General features: G+C 38.3%; 1 protein-coding gene across 2 annotated transcripts in view; it reads right to left on the bottom strand.

Moving 5' to 3' along the window:
• The window catches only part of LOC140482066 (signal transducer and activator of transcription 1-alpha/beta-like), a 45,798-nt gene continuing 26,248 nt past the window's right edge, over window positions 1-19,550 (bottom strand). Inside the window, exons 11-24 of one of the 2 annotated variants that reach the window (XM_072578974.1) lie at window positions 18,520-18,579; window positions 18,103-18,132; window positions 17,910-18,003; window positions 17,717-17,758; window positions 17,377-17,460; window positions 16,870-16,968; window positions 15,708-15,843; window positions 14,772-14,823; window positions 14,587-14,691; window positions 14,327-14,466; window positions 13,327-13,515; window positions 11,266-11,341; window positions 2,554-2,656; window positions 1-1,636 (exon numbers count right to left, since the gene is read on the bottom strand). In XM_072578974.1, the coding sequence (XP_072435075.1) occupies window positions 1,613-1,636; window positions 2,554-2,656; window positions 11,266-11,341; window positions 13,327-13,515; window positions 14,327-14,466; window positions 14,587-14,691; window positions 14,772-14,823; window positions 15,708-15,843; window positions 16,870-16,968; window positions 17,377-17,460; window positions 17,717-17,758; window positions 17,910-18,003; window positions 18,103-18,132; window positions 18,520-18,579 (1,234 nt within the window). In that variant the 3' untranslated portion in view covers window positions 1-1,612. Of the gene's footprint in view, window positions 1,637-2,553; window positions 2,657-11,265; window positions 11,342-13,326; window positions 13,516-14,326; window positions 14,467-14,586; window positions 14,692-14,770; window positions 14,824-15,707; window positions 15,844-16,869; window positions 16,969-17,376; window positions 17,461-17,716; window positions 17,759-17,909; window positions 18,004-18,102; window positions 18,133-18,519; window positions 18,580-19,550 lie in introns of both variants that reach the window. The other variant, XM_072578975.1, reaches the window with a different exon arrangement.

Below are 19,550 nucleotides of genomic sequence, written 5' to 3'. Positions count from 1 at the left end.
TTGAAATAGTCACGATGTTAAAATGTTCTGCCAGTGCAACAAATCCTCAAAGAATTGTTCAATATCAGTAAAACGTGACAATATCACTTGCTTGAACATTTCCAAGTTGTGTTGTAGAAACACAATAGGACAATTAATGTAACTATCTATTTACATCGAAAGTGAATTTTAGATTAGATTAGATTACTTAGTGTGGAAACAGGCCCTTCGGCCCAACAAGTTCACACCGCCCCACCGAAGCGTAACCCACCCATACCCCTACATCTACATTTACCCCTTACCTAACACTATGGGCAATTTAGCATGGCCAATTCACCTGGCCTGCACATCTTTGGACTGTGGGAGGAAACCCACGCAGACACCGGGAGAACGTGCAAACTCCACACAGTCAGTCGCCTGAGGCGGGAATTGAACCCGGGTCTCAGGCGCTGAGGCAGCAGTGCTAACCACTGTGCCACCGTGCCGCCCACTGTTGTATTCTGGTGCTGTTTCAAATCAGACAAAATTATAGGAAGTAGTATTTTTGTCACTAGACTGTATATACATAAAACAATGCCCTTTTATGTAGCATTTTTAACATCTTAAGCCAACATTAATTTTGACTCAAAATGCTGTTAGGTGTCTTAAGGAGGTATTCAGACATATGACCTAAAAACTGGGCAGAAAGATAAATTTAAGTGCCCTAAAGGTCAATGAGAAACAGATGCATGTCAGATTTAAAACTAAGGACTTGAAGGGTATAGCTGCCACTAGTTGAAGTGGAAAACACACAGGAGTTGGAGGAAGCTAGTATTCTTAATGGTTACACAGAATGAAAGATCAGAATAGGAGCTCAAAATTTTTAATTTTGTATTGGAAGACCAGGAGCTCATTAGGATAAGGAGTTAGATCAGTGAATAAGAATGATGGCAGAACAACTTGATGTGAGCTGCAATACAAGTACTGAATGCACTCTAATTTTTTTCTGGGAGGATAGGAAAAGGGAAGCTGACATGGAATACTGGAATAATCAAGGCTGAAGGTTCCAATGAAGCTTTCACTAACAAATAAGCAGATGACAATGAGTGAGATGATAAGTAGTCTTAAAGATGGTAAACAATGTTTGACAGTTGATTTTGATGGGATGGGATGAGACAGACAGATTTGCAAATTGCCAGTGGGCCCTTTTACAAGCAACCAAGTAACTACTCAAGTTCTGAATTTAATCTAAAATGTACCTATTAGAACCAGAGTTGGCATGAACAATAAAACAGAGGAGAAAGCACAAAAGGTCCTAATGGGCAACCCAGAGTAAAGTTGGAGCAGGAGAAGGCTCGAGTTTGCAGTTCTCATCAAGCTCATCTTTCAAGTCTTGAAAAACAAGGGGAATTAGGTAGGTTTACTTCAAGAAAAAAACCCAAACATCTTGGTAATTGAACAGCCAAAATGTAATTGCATGGTTAATATGAGTTCAAGAAAATGAAAGTGATACAAATACTCAATGTAACTAAAACATTACATGCAGTAGCTACTTAATTTTTAAAATGTTTAACAAAATGTCATTATTTACAATGAAGCTTCCAAACAACAATGTCACAACTTGCGGATCCACAGGTATGAAGAGCACTCTTGGTTAATTTGGATAGGCTGAACACATCTTTAAAAAAAGAAAATAATTAATATTTAAAGACAGAATTAGTTCACGGACAATTAAAAAGGCATTTGTTTTTATGGAGCAATATTTAAAATTTATAATTCTTATTGTCCTTCATCAGAAGTAGTCGTTGTTTCAAACTAATTAATCTTAAGATCCTGAGCATGGTTTAAAGTCAGATCAGCCACATGGTTCCTGTTTTCTGCAGGGATGTCATCTGGCTAATTAGAGGTGGCCAGCTCTTCATTACGAATAGAGCTGTGGCCACTGCTGGTTGTACACAAAGCCCCAGATTAGGGAACTGGTCTGGAGACCTCAAAATATATGTAAATAGAGCAAGATTGCTGGGTTAAGTAAAAATTACCCCAGAAGAGGAGGAGGGAGTAGTATTAAAAACAGCAGGGAGCTCTTCCTTTAAACTCTTGAACTGTTCTAGAATCAAAAAATTCTAGAATTCACAATACGTTCACTGCAGCTGTAACTTTCTAAAAATCCTAGGATGCAAGTCATTGGAGGGAGATAGCTTGTTGAGAAATTATATTTTTGAAGCAAGATTGAGGACAAAAAAAAATAGAAACTGGCATTTCTTCACCCTTCAAGAGCAGAACATGGAGACAAAGGCTACTTTCAGAATTGTTCTGGGCAACAGTGATAGTGGGGTAAGAAAGAAATAATGCATAAATTACTAGAGTTTAGATAAATGCAACTTGCCACTGGTTCCATATTAAGTTATCACAGTTCCACCCACTTTAAAATTATTAGCATATAAATATAAGTTTCATCTGTAGAAAATTAGGTGACAAGTTCTGCTTGCATTTACTACATAATCACTACTGTTAAGGACAAATAATTGATGTATCGTAAACTGTTGCATTCAATAATATGCATCAACAAATCTAACCATTCTTACAAAAACTTACCACTGTGTCAATGTCTGAGTGACTTAGGTGGCGCTCCAATTCACCAAAATCCTCCACAGACATAGGCAGAAGATTTTCTGTTGACTGCAGTCTTGAGGGATGACTGCAAACACAAATATAAATGATTAAGAGAGAAGGAAAAAGAAATTAATGCAATATCCAGGAGGTATTTGCCTCCAACAGTTTATCACGTGGAGTGGATCGAATTGGCTGAAGACTGGTACCTGTGAGGGCAGAGGCCACTGAAGGAGGTGGAGATGGATCATCCACTTGGTACTTCTGGCTGAAGATTGCTGTCAATGCTCCAGCATCATGTTTTGCACTGACAACATTTGTGGAGCGTCACCCTCCATTCACAGCTGGGTGTGGCAGGACTGCAGAATTTAGATCTGATCTGTTGGGTTTGTGGGATCACTTACTGCTTATGCTGTTGGCATGCAAGTAATCCTGCTCAGTAGTTTCATGAGGTTGATATTTTTAGATATGTCTGGTGCTGCTCCTGGCATGCCCTCCTGCACTGTACACTGAACCAGGGTTGATCTCCTGACTTGATGGTAATATTTGAGTGGAGGATATGCTGGGCCATGAGGTTGTAGGTGGTGCTAGAGTACAATTCTGCTGTTGCCCAGTCTTCAATTGCTAGATCTATTTGAAGTCTGTCCCATTTAACACAGTGCTAGTGCCATACAATACAAAGAAGAGTATTGTCACTGTGAAGACTGGACCAATATTATAGTGAACAGATCCATGTGCAGTAATGGACAGTTTCAAAACAGTGAAAAAAGTTATACTGAATTTCAGACTTTATAAAATCTTTTTCATTTTAAAAAAAACTAAAAATTTCCTTTGGAACAAGTTTAAAGTGTTGAAGTAATCTCTGAAAAAACAATATTCCACTTACAACTGTGTAGTTAATAGCTTCCCCTGCTCTATTGTCCTAAGCTGTATTCCTGATAAAGGGCTTTTGCCCAAAACATTGATTTTACTTCTCCTCGGATGCTGCTTGAACTGCTCTGCTTTTCCAGCACCACTAACCCAGAATCCCAAATCGCTATTCCTATTTTTTGAAAAGCCAGTTTGTCAGCACAATACAACCCCAATGACTGGTTACAAATGAAGAAAGAAAAATATCTTCATGATGTAAACAATTTGAAAGAGTACAAACAATATCTGTGTGAATGCAATCTGGTATGTCGACTTCTCCACCTCTTGTTGCTGCCTGGCTACTTTGGATTTCAGCATCTGCAGTTTTTTTTGTCTCTAACCAATTTTCTTGTTGTAACACCTGCTTCTCTCAGAGCACAGAATCCAATATGTTCAATGTAAAAACAAAAATCTTTGCTACTGTTATATCCAGGTTGGCCCTCTACCTTCTCTCTCAGGTAGAGTTGTAAGATTGATCAATTTAAATGTAAGAAGCAAAATGCCAATGCATCAAATTCAGGATCAGCAGTAGATTTAAGTCAAGCATTTTTTAATAATCACATTTAGAATAAAATTGAACAGCAAAGCATAGTATATACAAAGCAACAGTTCTTTTCTAAAACTCCTGGGATTTAAAAAATACTGACCAGTCTTTTATCAAGCAGGCATCTGTACACAAGTAAACTTATGTTTTATAACCCTTTCACAGGCTCTCGATAGAAACTTACAAAATTGAGGGGTATGGGTAGAATAAATAGTTGGAGTCTTCCCCACACACCCCCCCCGAAAGTAGAAATGTCAATTACTAGGGGACATATGTTTAAAGAAAAAGGGGATAAATTTTAAAAAGGACAGGAAAGGCAAGTTATTTCGCCCCCCCCATGCATGTTAAGTGCATGGAATGTGCTGTCCGAGGACATGGTGGAGGCAGATACAATAACAATGTTTAAGAAGCACCTTAATAGGGAAATATAGATAGAGAAGAATTTTTGTTTAGAAAAGCATTTGTTTGGTGCAGTATTGGTGGGCCCAAGGACCTGATCCTGTGCTGTACTGTTTGTTGTTAAAAGACCACACCTTAATCATTTTCACTTCGATCAACTCTGTCCTGGCCTCATTTCATCTGCTGCTCAAGCCCTTATCCGTACTTTTGAAATCTTCAGATTTGACAAATCTCATGCGTTCCTGGCAATATCCTATACTCTACCCTCTAAACTGGAGAACATCCAAAACTCTGTCAATGTCCTAATTCAAACCAAAATCCAATTCAACCATCATCCCCTGTTGAGTATAAAACAAGGTTGATTATACAATTCCCATACTTTTCATATCCATCCATATACTCACCCTTCCATCTCTAAAACCCTCCAGTCCAACAACCTTCAGACATTCAAATTAAATACTGCAGAAGCTACTAGCCCTGCTGAGTTTTTCCAGTACTTTTCATATCTCAATCCTTAAGGCATTTGTGCTTTTCTAATTCTGGCCACTTAAGCATCTATGACTGCAACTGTTCTTTGTTGCCATACCTTCAGCAGACTGGGCCCTCAGCTCTGGAATTTCTGCCTAAAATCCTTCTGCGTTTTTCCTAAACCGACCCAGTTGCTCTAATATGCAAAGGCATACTTTTTTTACAAAACAGTAACTATTTTATTGCTTTAAAAATTTATACAAACGGGTGTTGAGATATAACCAGTGAGTTATTTGAAATTCCAATAATTATTAACATAACCCTTCTTGAATTCGAATCCATAGAAGAAAAATGCCAAGTCTTTTTATACCAAACTATCACTATTGCTTCAACCTTAATATTCTAATCCAGGTACAGAAGCTAAAAGTCTGACTTTTTGTTGTAGCCAAGGCAGATAAAGTTCTGCGTGTAGTTAATGCTGAACATTTCAACCAGTGACTTGAACAACAGCACCACCTACAGTGAAAAGAGGCACGGTCAAAGTTTGGTTACTTGATTTCAATTGTGATAGGAAATGCAATAATGCAGGATGTCTAAAAGTGTCTATAATAATGTCTAAAAGTAATATTATTCTCCTACATCTTCCTTTTTCCTCAGTCAAGGATTCCCTTTCACTGTAATCAACAGGGCCCCAACCACACCCACACTATTTGTCTCCATACAAGATCGTACCTTGTTGTCACTTTCCACATCATCTGCCTCCACATTCAATGAATCATCCTCCAGTGTAAATGCATCATCCTTTCCTGTCTTAGCATTCGAAAGAAACAGCTCCCTCAATGACATCCTTTCAGGTTTCTACAAGGCCTTCTAAAGCAAGCACAGAACATGAGATGCTATCACCTCCTTTCCCCCCTGTATTTCACTGTCCAGAACTGCAAACTTAAACTGCTTTCAATTTAATATGCTGTATTCTGCGCACAATATGGTCTCTATATCAGTGTAACCAATGTTTCGCTAAACAATTCCATTCACTCTGCAAATGGACCCTGAGCTTCTGAACACTTTCTGATGCCCTTCTGTCCTCAGCATCTCACACTATTCTAATGAAGTTCAGGAAATGCTATTCATCTTTTAAAATAGTCATGTAACAGTCTTAACCTCATTTTAATTTCAAGTACTTCAGATCAAATCATGGGTTCCATTTCATTTGTTGTAAGATCTCATGCCCAAATCCAAAGAAAGTACTAAGAAAACAAATTACAAAATTTTTGGACTTTTTTTGGTCCCATTACAGACTTTCATTTTAGTCTTTCCTCGCCTCTGGATTGGTTTAGAATACTCTTTCTTTCATCTCTAACTTCTAGTTCGGACTTGTAAAATAAAGTTGGCAATGCAAAACAATTCTCTCCACAAATGTTAACCAACTTTGAGCACTTTTTTTGTTTTCAACTAACTTTAATCATGACTGGGTAATGAGGTAACATATTGAATACAAAACACCAAGTGTGACAAAAATAGGCCTGTATAAATAGTATAAAATATGCTGTTTAATTTGTGTATTTGAAATCATTCTATACTGGTAGCTCAATTAGTGATAGCAAGTGACTCATTAGATATTTATGCAATTGTAATTGGAAAATCTAAGCATTTAATTATATCCACTACTTGAAATGTCCAACTTGGCTGGTTACTTCAGAAAATTACACTTTATTTTGTACATAGACCATGAGACTTGGTAGAACAGAACAAAAAGAAAATTCATCCCTGTGTATGAGAATCTTTGTACATGTAATTGGAAAAGATCAAGGCACCCATTCAAATAAAAATTTCAATTCCTTCATCATGAACTACTTTGTTCTAAATGACTCTCAAAGACCAAGATTAAAAATTGAACAACGACCATCTGATTTTTCTAAAACACCTATTTTTAGTTTATTTTACTCCAAGAACTTGCACTTTAGAATTTATTATAAATTTTATATTTGCAACTTGATTAGGAAGCTTAAGGTGAAAGAACCCTGAGGGGGCATGCAGTTGGAGAGGGAGAAGCTGGAATTAGATACAACTGTAGTTACCTTTACTCAGTTGCAATACGGAGACATGAGGGAGGAACTGGCCAGAGTTGATTGGATAGGGAGTCTAGCAGGGAAGACAGTACAGTAGCAATGGCAGAAGTTGAGAAGAATTTGGAAGGCACAGTGGAAGAAGAAACACACTGTATGGGGATGATGAGGCAACCATGGCTGACAAGGTAAGTCAGAGATTGCATAAAAGCAAACAAGCAGAGAGTGTGGATAGCCTTAACTCGAGCAGAGAATAACTAGAAAAACGATGTGGCAGGGGTAAGCTAGCTAGTGAGTAAGTAATAAATAATGGTATCTAAAAGGAGAGAGAGAGAAAAAAAAATGGACATTGGACTGCTGGAAAATGAGGCTGGAGTAGTAGTAATAGTAATGGGAAACAAATGGCAGAGGAACTGAAAAGGTACTTTGCATCATTTATCATAGTGGAAGACACCAGCAGCATATCAAAACTTCAAGGGGCAGGGGTCAGAGATGAATATGGTGGTTAAGATAATGATGCTGGGGAAGCTGAAACATCTGAAGGATAAATCCTCAACCAGATGGACATAGCTGAGGATATTGTAGAGGCAGTAGCAGTGCTCTTTCAGAGAGGACTGGAAAATGGAGAATGTAACACCCCTCTTAACGGCAAGGAGGCAGAAGGAGACTGTATGCCAGTTAGCCTAACTCAGTCATTGGTAAAATTTTAGCCTGCAATGAAGGATGAGATTGCAGAATACTTGGAAATGCATAGTAAAATATGCCTTAGTCAGCACAGGTTTGGCAAGGGGAGGTTATCCCTGACAAATGCTAAAATTCTGAGAGGAGGCAACAAGTTAGACAAATGCGAGCCAGTGGACGTGATCTAATTGAATTCTGGGAGGCTGCTTAAATAAAAGTCAGTATGTGATCACACAGCATCGCCTTTGATGTGAAGGGCACTGCTTGTCACTGGCCACTCAGGTATTTCCTTTCTTCCTGGTGGTGGAAATTGAATAAAGATTCATGCACCTTGTGTCTTTCACTGTGTCTCACACCTGCACACACACACACCATGGGTGCTGGGGAAAAAATAAGCACTACTGCAGGAAAGGAGAAAAAAAAATAAGTTAGTATGTTCAGGGCAAGATACTGGCATAGACAGCTAACGGCAGAAAGTAGATAATAGTGATAAAGGGATCTTTTTCAGAATGGCAGCCAGTGACTAGTGGAGTTCTACAGGGACCACAACTATTCATGTTATACATTCACAATCTGGCTCAAGGAACTGAGGGCACTGTTGCCATGTTTGCAGATGACAAAGATTATTGGAGGTAGTGCTAAACAAGTGGGGAGGCTGTAGATGGACTTGGATAGGCTAGGAGAGAGTAAAGGATGGCAGATGGAATACAACGTGGGAAAGTTTGAGGTTATGCACTTTGGTAGGAAGAATTAGACAAGTAGACTATTTTCCTGATGGGGGAAGGCTTCAGAAGTCTTAAGCACAAAGGGACTCTCAAGATTAACATGCAAGTTCGGTTGGCAGTTAAGAAGGCAAATGCAATGTTAGCATTCATTTCAAGGCAGCTAGAATACAGAAGTAGAAATGTACTGCTGCGGCTGTATAAGGCTCTAGTCAGACCACGTTTGGAATACTGTGAGCACTTTGGGCCCTATATCAAAGGATGGATGTGCTGGTTTTGGAGGGGGTCCAGAGGGAGGTTCACAAAAGATTCCAGGGATGAAGGGCTTGTCATAAGAGTGCTTGAGGACTCTGGGTCTGTACTCGACGGAGTTTAGAAGAACGAGGGAGAAGCTGATTGAAACTTACAGTACAGAGGAGTCTCAATTATCTGAAGGTCCTGTGAAACCACTACAACAACGATGTTACCGACAATGGTGCCACCATCACATCTTTTGTTAACTGTACAGGGTAAATGAGAGTTACCTGCACTGAAAATGATATGCAAATGTTGCAAAGCGGTGTTAATGACACTGGTGCAACAATCTTAGTCAGTAAATTGTTGCAGTGTTGGAAGAATTTTAATACATAAAAAAGGAGTTAAAATGCACAACAAAATCAGTAGAGTCATCATTCCCTCTGACTTTTCCGAGTTCATATCTGGTCTAACCAATCAGGTTTGTTGTACGTACTTACCATGTCTGAAGAGAAATCAGACCACAGTGACAATTGAATAGAAAAACGAGATTTCACAGCATTCTGGATAGTGGTGAAAAGGTATCAAAGATTGCACAGGAGTAAAACGCTGGAATAGGGACAGTATCAGACATCAGAAAGCAAAGATAGCGATTGAGAAATTCATTAGCCAAAGTGACACTGCAAATGCTCTAAAAAGAAAATCCATGAAGGCAGGAAAGGATAAACAACTCGACCAAACTATGTTTTTGTCGTTTGCACAGCAGTGTGTAAAGGGAATTCCCATATCTGGCCAGATACTAGAAAACTTTGCCAGTTTCCATGAACGATTCCACACTGGTGAATCTGGTCACCGTATCATTGGGCTGGTTATGGTGCTTCAAACATTGTCACGGCATTAGGCAACTCAGCATTCTTGGAGAGTGGAAGGCTACAGGTAGAAACTGCAATCCACCATTCATGAAGGAAAGTATGAACCTGAACAGTTGTACAATGCTGATGAAATTGGATTGGTTTGACATGTACTGCTGGATTAAAAAAAACTTGCATCCACTATGGAAAAGCAGGTGTCAGGACAAAGTGCAGACGGATTGCATCACAATGTTTACTTGTGTCACCACCACCAGTACTCTAATTACCACTTAACTGCATCGGGTGATAAGCTAATTCATGTTGCTTCAAGAACTGTGACAAGACCTCATTTGCTGTGAAGTACCAAGCATAAAATAAGGTATGGATGACATCCACTTTTCTCATCCTGGTTCCATTAAGATTTTGTCCCTGCTGTCAGATCACATTTGGCAAGCGCTGGACTCCAGCAATATGCCCTTCTGCTTGTTGACAACTTAGGGTCATACATTGAAAGGCAGCCAGTTAGAATCAGCAGACGGAGCTATCAAGTGTTTGAAGTGGTGTTGGCTGGTTTTAAAAAAAAACAATGTTACAGCCGCTTGATCAGGGAATCATCGCAATTATGAAAAAATATTATCATTGTAACATGCTGTACTGGGTAAAGACAATGCAGAGAAAGAACTGCAGGAAATTATGAAGACATTCACAGTCAAAGACGCTCTGTTCACGCTTGCTGAACCTTAGGACCACATCAAGCCATTGACAATCGCGGAGTGTTGGTACAATGGCTTGTGTGCTGGGAGCCTTGCGAGTGAACAGGACACCTGTCCAGAACAAAGACTCAGCACTGACATCACCGAAAACTACAGACAACTGGGTTTAGGAGACTTTGTAGAGACTGGAGATTGATGCTTGGGTGAACTGTGACAACGCCATCAGAACAGAGACACTCTGTGCTGATCAGATAGTCAATATAGTCACAGAAGAACAGCAGAAAAGAACACCTTCTCCAGACCCAGTTGATGAAGCTATTGACAGTTTGCAACTTTTCATGGAGAAGTACGAAGCACAAGGCGAAGTCGATGCCGTTAAGTTGCTGCAACTTTGCCAAATGACATCACTGGCATAAAAAGAGACAGCAGCATCTCAAGCAACAGTGGTTGGATATTTTCTTCAGAAATAATAACCAACCTCCACCTCAATGAATTTTATTTACTGTACAAGTACACAAACTGATCGGATTTGCAAAATGTCATGAACGTTTAAGCGATATCCAGTGTTTGTACAAATTTTAGCAACTGAATGCAATAAAAACTCTGTAAACTTGCTTTTTAATGCAATTGCATGCAGTGCAGCTTCCTTAAAAGTCAAATCAATTAACCCAATAACCAATTCTGAACGAAAACCTGCCTGCCCATCGACTTTGGATAATCAAAGTTCCTCTGTGTACTGAAAGGCCTGGATAGAGCGGACATGTAAGTCAGACTAGGAGTTGACAGGACTACCTCAGAGTGAAGGGAAGTTTAAAACTGAGATTAGGGGGAATTTCTTCAGCCATAAGTTGGCGAATCTGTGAAACCCATTGCCTCAGATGTCTGTGAGGGCCAAGTCATTGAGTCTATTTAAGGCAGAGGTTAATCTATCTTGATTGGTCAGAGAATTGGGGAGAAGGCAGGAGAATGGGGTTGAGAAACATATCAACTATATTCAAAAGCCCTAATTATGCTCCTGTCTTATGGTTTTGTATAGGAAAGGCAGTAAACAAGATTATGCATATATTAAAACAGTTTGGAGGAAAAGATGACTTATTAGAGGTTACTTACACTTCAGATACAGAGATCAGTTCAGTCTTTATATAACCACTGGTCTTGGAGTCATCTACATCCATAGGCTCTGAAGCTAAAGGAGAGGAGAATCAATGATCTTTAGTTTATACCTACTGGTGATGGCAGACTGTCAAACTACATTGTCAGGCCAAGTCATGTGGATCACTCAAACTATACCCATTTAACAAACATCAGGACAGCATGTCATAGGAATCAAAGTGTTCCAAATGACCTAAGAACGGAATGTGGTCCCTGAATAAACAGCATCTGAGTGACAAACAGCAGTTCTAAAAGCCAAGGAGAAATTGGCTGTTTAGTATTAAATATCAGAGATGCAGCAGAACAACTGACAGGTGGTTGTGGAGCTTTGAACTGAAGATGAGGAAATCAAATGATACAATATTTCCATATTTTCTAACACAAAACTAGGTGGGAGTGCTATAGAGGGTGCCTTCAGAGCAATTTAGACAAGTTGAGATAGCAGAAAATGTATTGCAAATGCAGCAAAACGTGAACAAATGTGAAGTTATCCATTTCAGTAAGAAAATAGTGGCAGATTATTATTTAAATTATGAGAGTTTGGGAACTGTTGAGTTACAAAGGACTTTTATGTCCTTGTGCAATTGTCACTAAAAGCAAGCATGCAGGTGCAAGTAGTTAGGAAGAAAGGCAAATGATATTGGCCTTCACTTTCTGATTAGACCTCAATTTTACATTTAATGTTAACCTCACTCTGTGTGCATCTTCTCTGCAGCTGTAATACTGTACTGTTCGCTCTGCTCTATTTCCCTATGCAATTGGAAAACATAATCTGCCTGTATTGAATGCAAAACAAAGCTTTTCACTGCACCTAAGTACATGTGACAATAATAAATCAAATCAACTCCATTCAGCGTAGATAAGGCCCTTTTGGCCCATCGAGTCAGCACTAAAAGTACACTAATCCTCATTTTTTGCACTTGTCCCATATCCTTGAATTTTATGATAATTGAAGTACTCATCCAATTTTTTTTTAAAAACGTTGTATGGTTTCCAGTCTCGACTATCTTTCCCAGCAGTACATTCCAGATTCCCACCACCCAATGAGTGAGAAATCATTTTCCCAAATCTCCTCTGAATCTCCTGCCCTTTACCCCAAAACTATCCCCTCTCATGATTGAGGGTCAATCAAGGGGAACAGCTGCTCTCTATTCATCCTGTCCATACCCCTCAATCACGTCCCCCCCTCAGGTCTTCTCTGCTTTAAAAGAAAACAATTCAAGCCTATCTAATCCTTCCTTATAGCTCAATTTCTCTATCCCAGGCAACATACTGGTGAACCTTTTCTGTACCCCTTCCAGTGTCATCACTTCCTCCCTATAGTGAGGCAACCCGAACTCTACATACTAATCCAGTTGCGGCCTGACCAATGCTCTGTACAACTCCAATATTACCTCCTTGTTCTAATTCTCTATGCCACGACTGATGAAAGCAGGCATCCCATAAGCCTTCTTAACCCTAACCTATTCATGTGCTCTGCCAACTTCAGGGATCCATGAAAAATTACCTAGAGTTCCCTCTTTTCTCCGAGCTACCCAGTGTCCTGCCATTCAATAAATACTCCCTCATTTTGTTTCTTCTTCCAAAGTGCATCATGTCACACTTATCAGGGTTAAATACTAATCTGCCACTGGTCTGTCCATCCGACAGACTATACCTTCCTGTAACCTATAACCATAGTCTTCGCTATTAACCACTAAATCTTGGTGTTGTCTACAAATTTGCTTAATATTCTTTTCCCCCCACCCCCCCCCCACCCCCACCCACCACCCCCATGGATCCCAGTACTAATCCTTGTGGTATACAGCTGGACACTGGCCTTCAGTCACTCAAACAGCCTTTACCACTACCCTGTGTGTTCACTTACTTAGCTAGTTTCTGATCAGTTTCACAAAGTTTCCCTCAATTCCATGTGCTTTAATCTTCTCAATCATTCAACCAAGATGTTTAATTCTATTGCACCAATTATTATTTCAACTTAAAAACAGAAAATCTTACTTCATGACCAACTATACTTACGATCTTTTGGTCTGGAGTAATATTTTCCAAATGCCTGATCTTTTGGCACCTCAGGATACAAATACTTCAATGGATTTTCTGGAATATTTTCAGCTGCCATAACTTTGTAATTACGAATGATGTCTGGGAAGGTTACTGCTGACAGTTGATGCTTTGTGTATGGCTCCACTGAGTGAAATTGAGATTCATCTGGGAGGGAAAAAAAAAAGTTACACATATTTGCACCCTAGATGATGCTGGTGCTAGCAAATGATATGCTACTTAAGGGACATTCTCAACCCAGTGGATTGTGACACACGGGTGAGGTTTCTTTAAAAAAATACTAGCATTTTTTAAAATGTCCCATCAAAAAAAAAATACAGACAGTCCCTGGATTTGCAAACAGATTCTGTTCACAAGTCAATTTGTATGCTAATCAAAGCACAACACAGGACAATATTAAACATTCATAAGTACAGAATAGATGTTTAAAATTACACACCTATATGGGACTATATTCGTAAGTACAGTCAGCCTAGCAGCCCAGGGTGCTGTTCAGAAGGAAGGTGGTTACCCCTATCTGGGAGGGGGCAGGGGTTCCTCTTATCAGGTGAGGTGAATGAGGGCTGTCCCCCCAACAGAAATATTGATATCTTGTAACTGAGTCCCAACATGACATGCAGCCCATTAATTACATTACCACTCAATTTATGGCACAGTTGAAGATTTACAATATGCTATTAATTTATATATTTTTAACAAACCTGAATATACAGTTTTAGATAATCACCACAATCTTCAAAAATAAATGGAAATTTAGGAAGCTTTGTTTAGCAAGAGAATTTATTCTTGATTTGTTGGCATAAGACTCATTACTAATGTACCATAAAAATCTTGATCCCAACAGAAAAGCACAACTTCCTTTTTTAAAAAAAAACATTTCAAGAACTAATAAATTCTGATGAATTTATATTGCTAACCAACCAAAAGACTTATACAGCAAAGAATTCAAGCCACTCACCACTTGGTGATATTTCCACCCAGGTAAAAGTAATAGCACCTTCTCTACTGCTCTCGCTGAACCTCAGCAAAAAGGTACCAGGTTGCCTACCCTTCAGTAAAGCACGTTCTTTTTCCTTACTCACAAAACCCATGATCCACCTGAAATGATCAAAACCTGTGTTAATTTTCCCATGTTTGTGCTGTTAAAGTCAGATGATACAAATGAAAATCTAATGTATTAACTTACATGGTTATTATGCTCAGCATAATGTTACCTACCCATCATTCCAGAGAGGCAGGAGATGCTTTTTGATCAACTCCAAAATCCCTTCAATCCACAGCCAGAATGAGAAAGGCTTTTCATTCAGGTTCTCCTGCATGATCGTTAACAGTAATCAAACAAAACATGAAATTTTTAAATTAAATTTATAGCAAAAACATTGATTTAGAATTAACTAGTTACCTTGCAGAATCGTGTCCATGGAATGGTACTGTCATTGAAGCAATTATTTGTACCTACATAAAGACAGTTCAAGTTGTAAGTTCAACAATTTTCACATTTTACCAAATGCTTCTAACCAACAAAAAAAATTTTCAGAAGCAGGTATGTTTGCAAAGTTCCAATTCTCCTACTTCTGCTATTTTTTTTGTGCAGTATTCAGTGTTACTTTTGAAGATGCATTAACTTATTTATTTAGCTCTCCTAAACATGCGTTCTTCAAAGTTACAACAAAACTCTTCCAGGGAAATTGCTTTCTTTTAAAACAGTTATAATCCCACAACATTAAGAATCATCACCACCTGATATAATGGCAGAAAAACAGGTGAACAACTTTCTCAGCTGCATACATGTTTCTTGATGACCATTATGTTCAAATAGTTTTACAGAATTTTAAAATGGAAAAAGACATACATTTGCAAGTTTATGTATGGACGTGCAGTCAATACATACAATGATCAAGCATAACAATACCTATGATTTTGAGAGTCAACAAGAAAATTAAATATTACAATATATTTATTAGACAAAATGTCATTAAAAGGTGCTTCAACCATGCACTCACTAGCAGGAGGTGCAAATGCCAAACACTTGTACTGAAATGATTGGACTCCATGGATCACATAAAAGTGCTGAGTGCAACATATGATCTGGCTGACTCATTCAAAGGAAATTGACTTGAGCAAAATACATTACATTCAATATACAAGAACAACTCTCCAATTAAATAGTGTGCCCTTCAAAGCTTTCAAGGACAACTAGGGTGCTTTGTTTCCTAGGACTTACTCCAAGAATAACACACAATGACAGGAGTTATGCATCAGTCTGTTCTGGTAGGAGTACAAACTGCAGTACTTTTCCATTTCAACTAATCAGGTTTTTGATTCTTCCATGATCCTACCTAGTAACTTCTCTCCCAGCATGCTGAGCTGTTCAGCATTCAGGCCTCGTTTGGTGATGGAGGAAAATTGCCAACTCAGTACCTCAGATAGCTGACACCACTTGGCAGCTGGAGGGTTGGAGAAAAAAGCCAAGGTCTGAAGAAAGAGGAAAACAAAACCTCATGTTTAAACTAAATAACATACTTTAGGATTGCTCAGATCAAATATTCTGGGCTGATTAAATTCTACACATGATTACACTTGAGGCAAATCTTGCCTCAAGTTATGTTTTTCCAAATTTCACAAATATAATTCAGTCAAAGATGATTATCTAAGAGGTATCATCTTTTCATGGTGCAGAGTTGCACGTCAATATACTAGAGAAACAACTCATGGTTGGTGAAACAGGAATAAGTTCCAAACTTTGCACAATAGTTACTAAAATGTAAAACATTATTAAGAAAACTATGAAAACAGTCACTATTCAAGTATCCAATAACTCCACTTTACACATTTTAATAGTTCAAACCTTGCAAATAAATGAGCACAGAAATATCAGCAATTTAAGAATAATTAGAAAAAAAACTTGTTCAAGAGATATGGCTGTTAGTGGGGAGGTCAGAATTTAATGCTAATCTCTAATGCCTTTGTAAAAGTGGAGATGAAATCACCATCCTGAACTACTGCAGTCTGTGTGGCATATGTATACCTCCAGCCAGTGAAGAACATGTCGGAAACGTTGAGTCACTTGGAGAACTAACAGGTGGTCATGTTTCCATCTGGCTATCGTCTTTATTCTTCCAGGTGGTATAGGTTGTAGGTTTGCAAGGTACTGTGAAATGAGTCTTATAAATGCTACCAATCTATGCTAAGTGATGGAGGAAATTAATATTTAAAAGTGGTGGCTAAGATAATTTAATAATTAAGTTCCTAGAAGAATCCATAAGATTAATGGATAAACATTTTGTACACTGCTCTTGGCAAGGAGCATTGCCCACATTAAAATATGTATCACAACATCTAAACTTCTGATATACACTTAATTGACAAGGCTGACTGTACTTACTGGAAAATTGGAAAAGTATCCCAATAATGTAAACACATTATAGCCTGAACATACATAAAAAAGTGACTCTTTGCAAAGTTATCCAACAATACCAGTTAAAATATGACAGAATATACCTTAGTCTCGCTTACAAGCATGTTGTACCACAAAATAGAAGCCCAACCACTGGGCAGCTGGCTAACGTTGGATATCACTACCAATGGTAAAGATGTAATCTGCAAAAATGGAGGACAAACGAAGTCAGAAGCATTTCAAATAGTTAAACATTCCAAAGAATTCAAAACACCTTCTTAATACTATCAGATGTAAACAGTGAAAGTTCCACTGAAGAGGTTAATAATCTACTTAATTCCTCCTAATTTTGTAAAATAAACAAACAGGCATTAAAAACAAAAACCATGAGATTTAGTTTTAAATTCAGCCATATTACACTTACTTTGTTTAAAGAAGGTGATCCCATCACAACCATCTCAGAGTAACTAGTAATTGACAATTAATGCCACACTTGCCTGGGATACTGACATCCCAAGGTTTACACGTTGAACTGACAAAAGCATGGAATTGGACTTAAAACTGCTCCTTAAATTTATAGAAATGCTTATTGTTTTGTCCTGGAAACTCACCTCTAGATCAATTATCAGATTTTGGTGACAGAACTGGGTTTCAAAGCTGATGGAGTGAAGTTCCTCAGTTACAATAAGAGGACCCTGGAACATCAGATTAGAAAATTAATTTTGATTTTAAAAACCCAATATGAAAGTATTTTGAAAAAAGCAATACTGCATAAAAAGATTTTGCTTTCAATGCATTGGTGGAGAGAGATAAGGTGGTCAGCAATAACTAAAATGTTAGGCAAGCGGGAATTGGTGTTTTGAAGAAGCTGCGTTTTTAGAGTGCCTTTGAAAGCTAAAGAGGAGGTGTTGAAGAAGTTGAGCTTGGAGGTAATCACATCATAACACTTACTTCTGTTGTTCGGCTTCCTGCATTCTTCTGTTCCTTCAGTTGCTACAATGCAGGAACAAATTACATAATTACATTCGAGAGGTGAAAAATGTGTACTTTCCTTTGTAAATTTCATTATTAAACTGAACTATAACTATTTCACTGAAATAGTTGGTGAATGCACTGAACCAAATAATGATTTTCATTGGCCTACCAGATGTCTGAACTCAGCAGCTAAACTTCCATTTGTTGATTCCTCCATGTTCATCACTTTGGTGTTAGTTCCTAGTATGTTAAATTTTCTAAATCTATGAGAAAGTAAGGGACAGAGTAAACTGCATGCATGAGAAAAAGCAAAACTAAAAAAAGTAAAATATAAAAATCAACAGAAATAATTCTATACTTACCCCTTTATAGCACACTTTTCAGCGACATCCCTGAAAATACATTACACTATTACATTCTGTTTCAGCTACATCCCTGGAAGTACAATACATTATTACATCCTGCTTCAGCTACACCCCTAAAAATATATCACACTATTAAATCATATTCTTAAGGCAAAACTCTTAAAATAGCATATTTAATGACAAAATTGATTTTTAAGACATTTTCTAAGAAATTAGGATATATTCTGGTATATTGTTTAATGCTACTATGAAACCAATATGGATTGGAACTAATTTTTTGTTGACTCATGGTCATATATCATATAATGACTATTAACCAGCCTTTAATTAGTGTTAAATTATTACTTTTGCCTCATCAGGTGACTCTTACAATTTGCAGCAAAACACACATGAAAGTAATATAATGTTACGTACTTGTCAAAGGATGCTTTTACACGCAATTGGTAATTTAGTTCTGGTAGCCTTACCAGCAGCCTGTAAAAAAAGAGAGGGGAACCTTAATAGCTGATTAAAGAAAAAACCACAGCCTTGTGTCCAAGTTACAATATTTTCTTATGCTATTAATTAGTAGTGGTTTTGATTCTTCCCATTTGCCACTTACATTCTTAAAATCCCTATTTTCATGCATCATAGGCTTAAAACCAAGCATGAGAGCTAGATGTGAGCGAGGCTATCAAGTCTGACTGTGCAACAAGCTTGGATACACTCTCTGGGTACACCTACCTCTTGTCAACAAGTTTGCTACAATCATCCATACAAATGTCCCAATAATAGTATCAAAGATAAACTCTATGATAACCTTTGATCGACTGATTTAACTGTACCTCTGTACACGTGACAAAGGTTTGTTTACGAACATATTAGAGTAAGCAAGCACGTTCAGCATTATTTGAGGCTAGACATCCATTCATCAGTCTAATAACAGCTGGAAAGAAGCTGTTCCTGTACCTGCTGGTGAGTGTTCAGGCTTCTGTATCTTCTGCCTAATGGAAGAGGTAGCAGGACATCACTACTGGGGTGCGATAGGTCTTTGATGTGGCAGTCTTTCCACAGTAGTGAACCATGTAAATGGAGTCCATGGATGAAAGGCTGGCTTCTGTGATGATCTGGACTGTGCACATTTATTACAGTTCTGGGCAAAGCAGATGCCACACCAGGCCCTTACACACCCAGACAGTATGGACAAGCTAAATTTCCTGAGCTGCCCAAGGAAGATGCAGCGTTGTTGTGCCTTCTTGACCCTCAGATCTCCGTGGGAAGTCCAGGATAGGTTGTCAGTTATCATCACTCAGTTACCTTGAGGTAGGTGGGGATGTGTTGGATAAAGCGATTGCAAATACCGCCACAGGATTAGAGGACTTCACTATCACGGTCACAGTAGAATGTCTTAGAGAATCAAGGTGTGGGGAAATGTAGCTGCAATCACATACTCTTGCTGTTATTTG

The sequence above is a fragment of the Chiloscyllium punctatum genome, chromosome 10, assembly GCF_047496795.1.
Source record: "Chiloscyllium punctatum isolate Juve2018m chromosome 10, sChiPun1.3, whole genome shotgun sequence".
Classification (NCBI taxonomy): domain Eukaryota; kingdom Metazoa; phylum Chordata; class Chondrichthyes; order Orectolobiformes; family Hemiscylliidae; genus Chiloscyllium; species Chiloscyllium punctatum.
The sequence above is the reverse complement of the archived record's forward strand: the minus strand, read 5'-3'. Positions and strand labels throughout refer to the sequence as shown.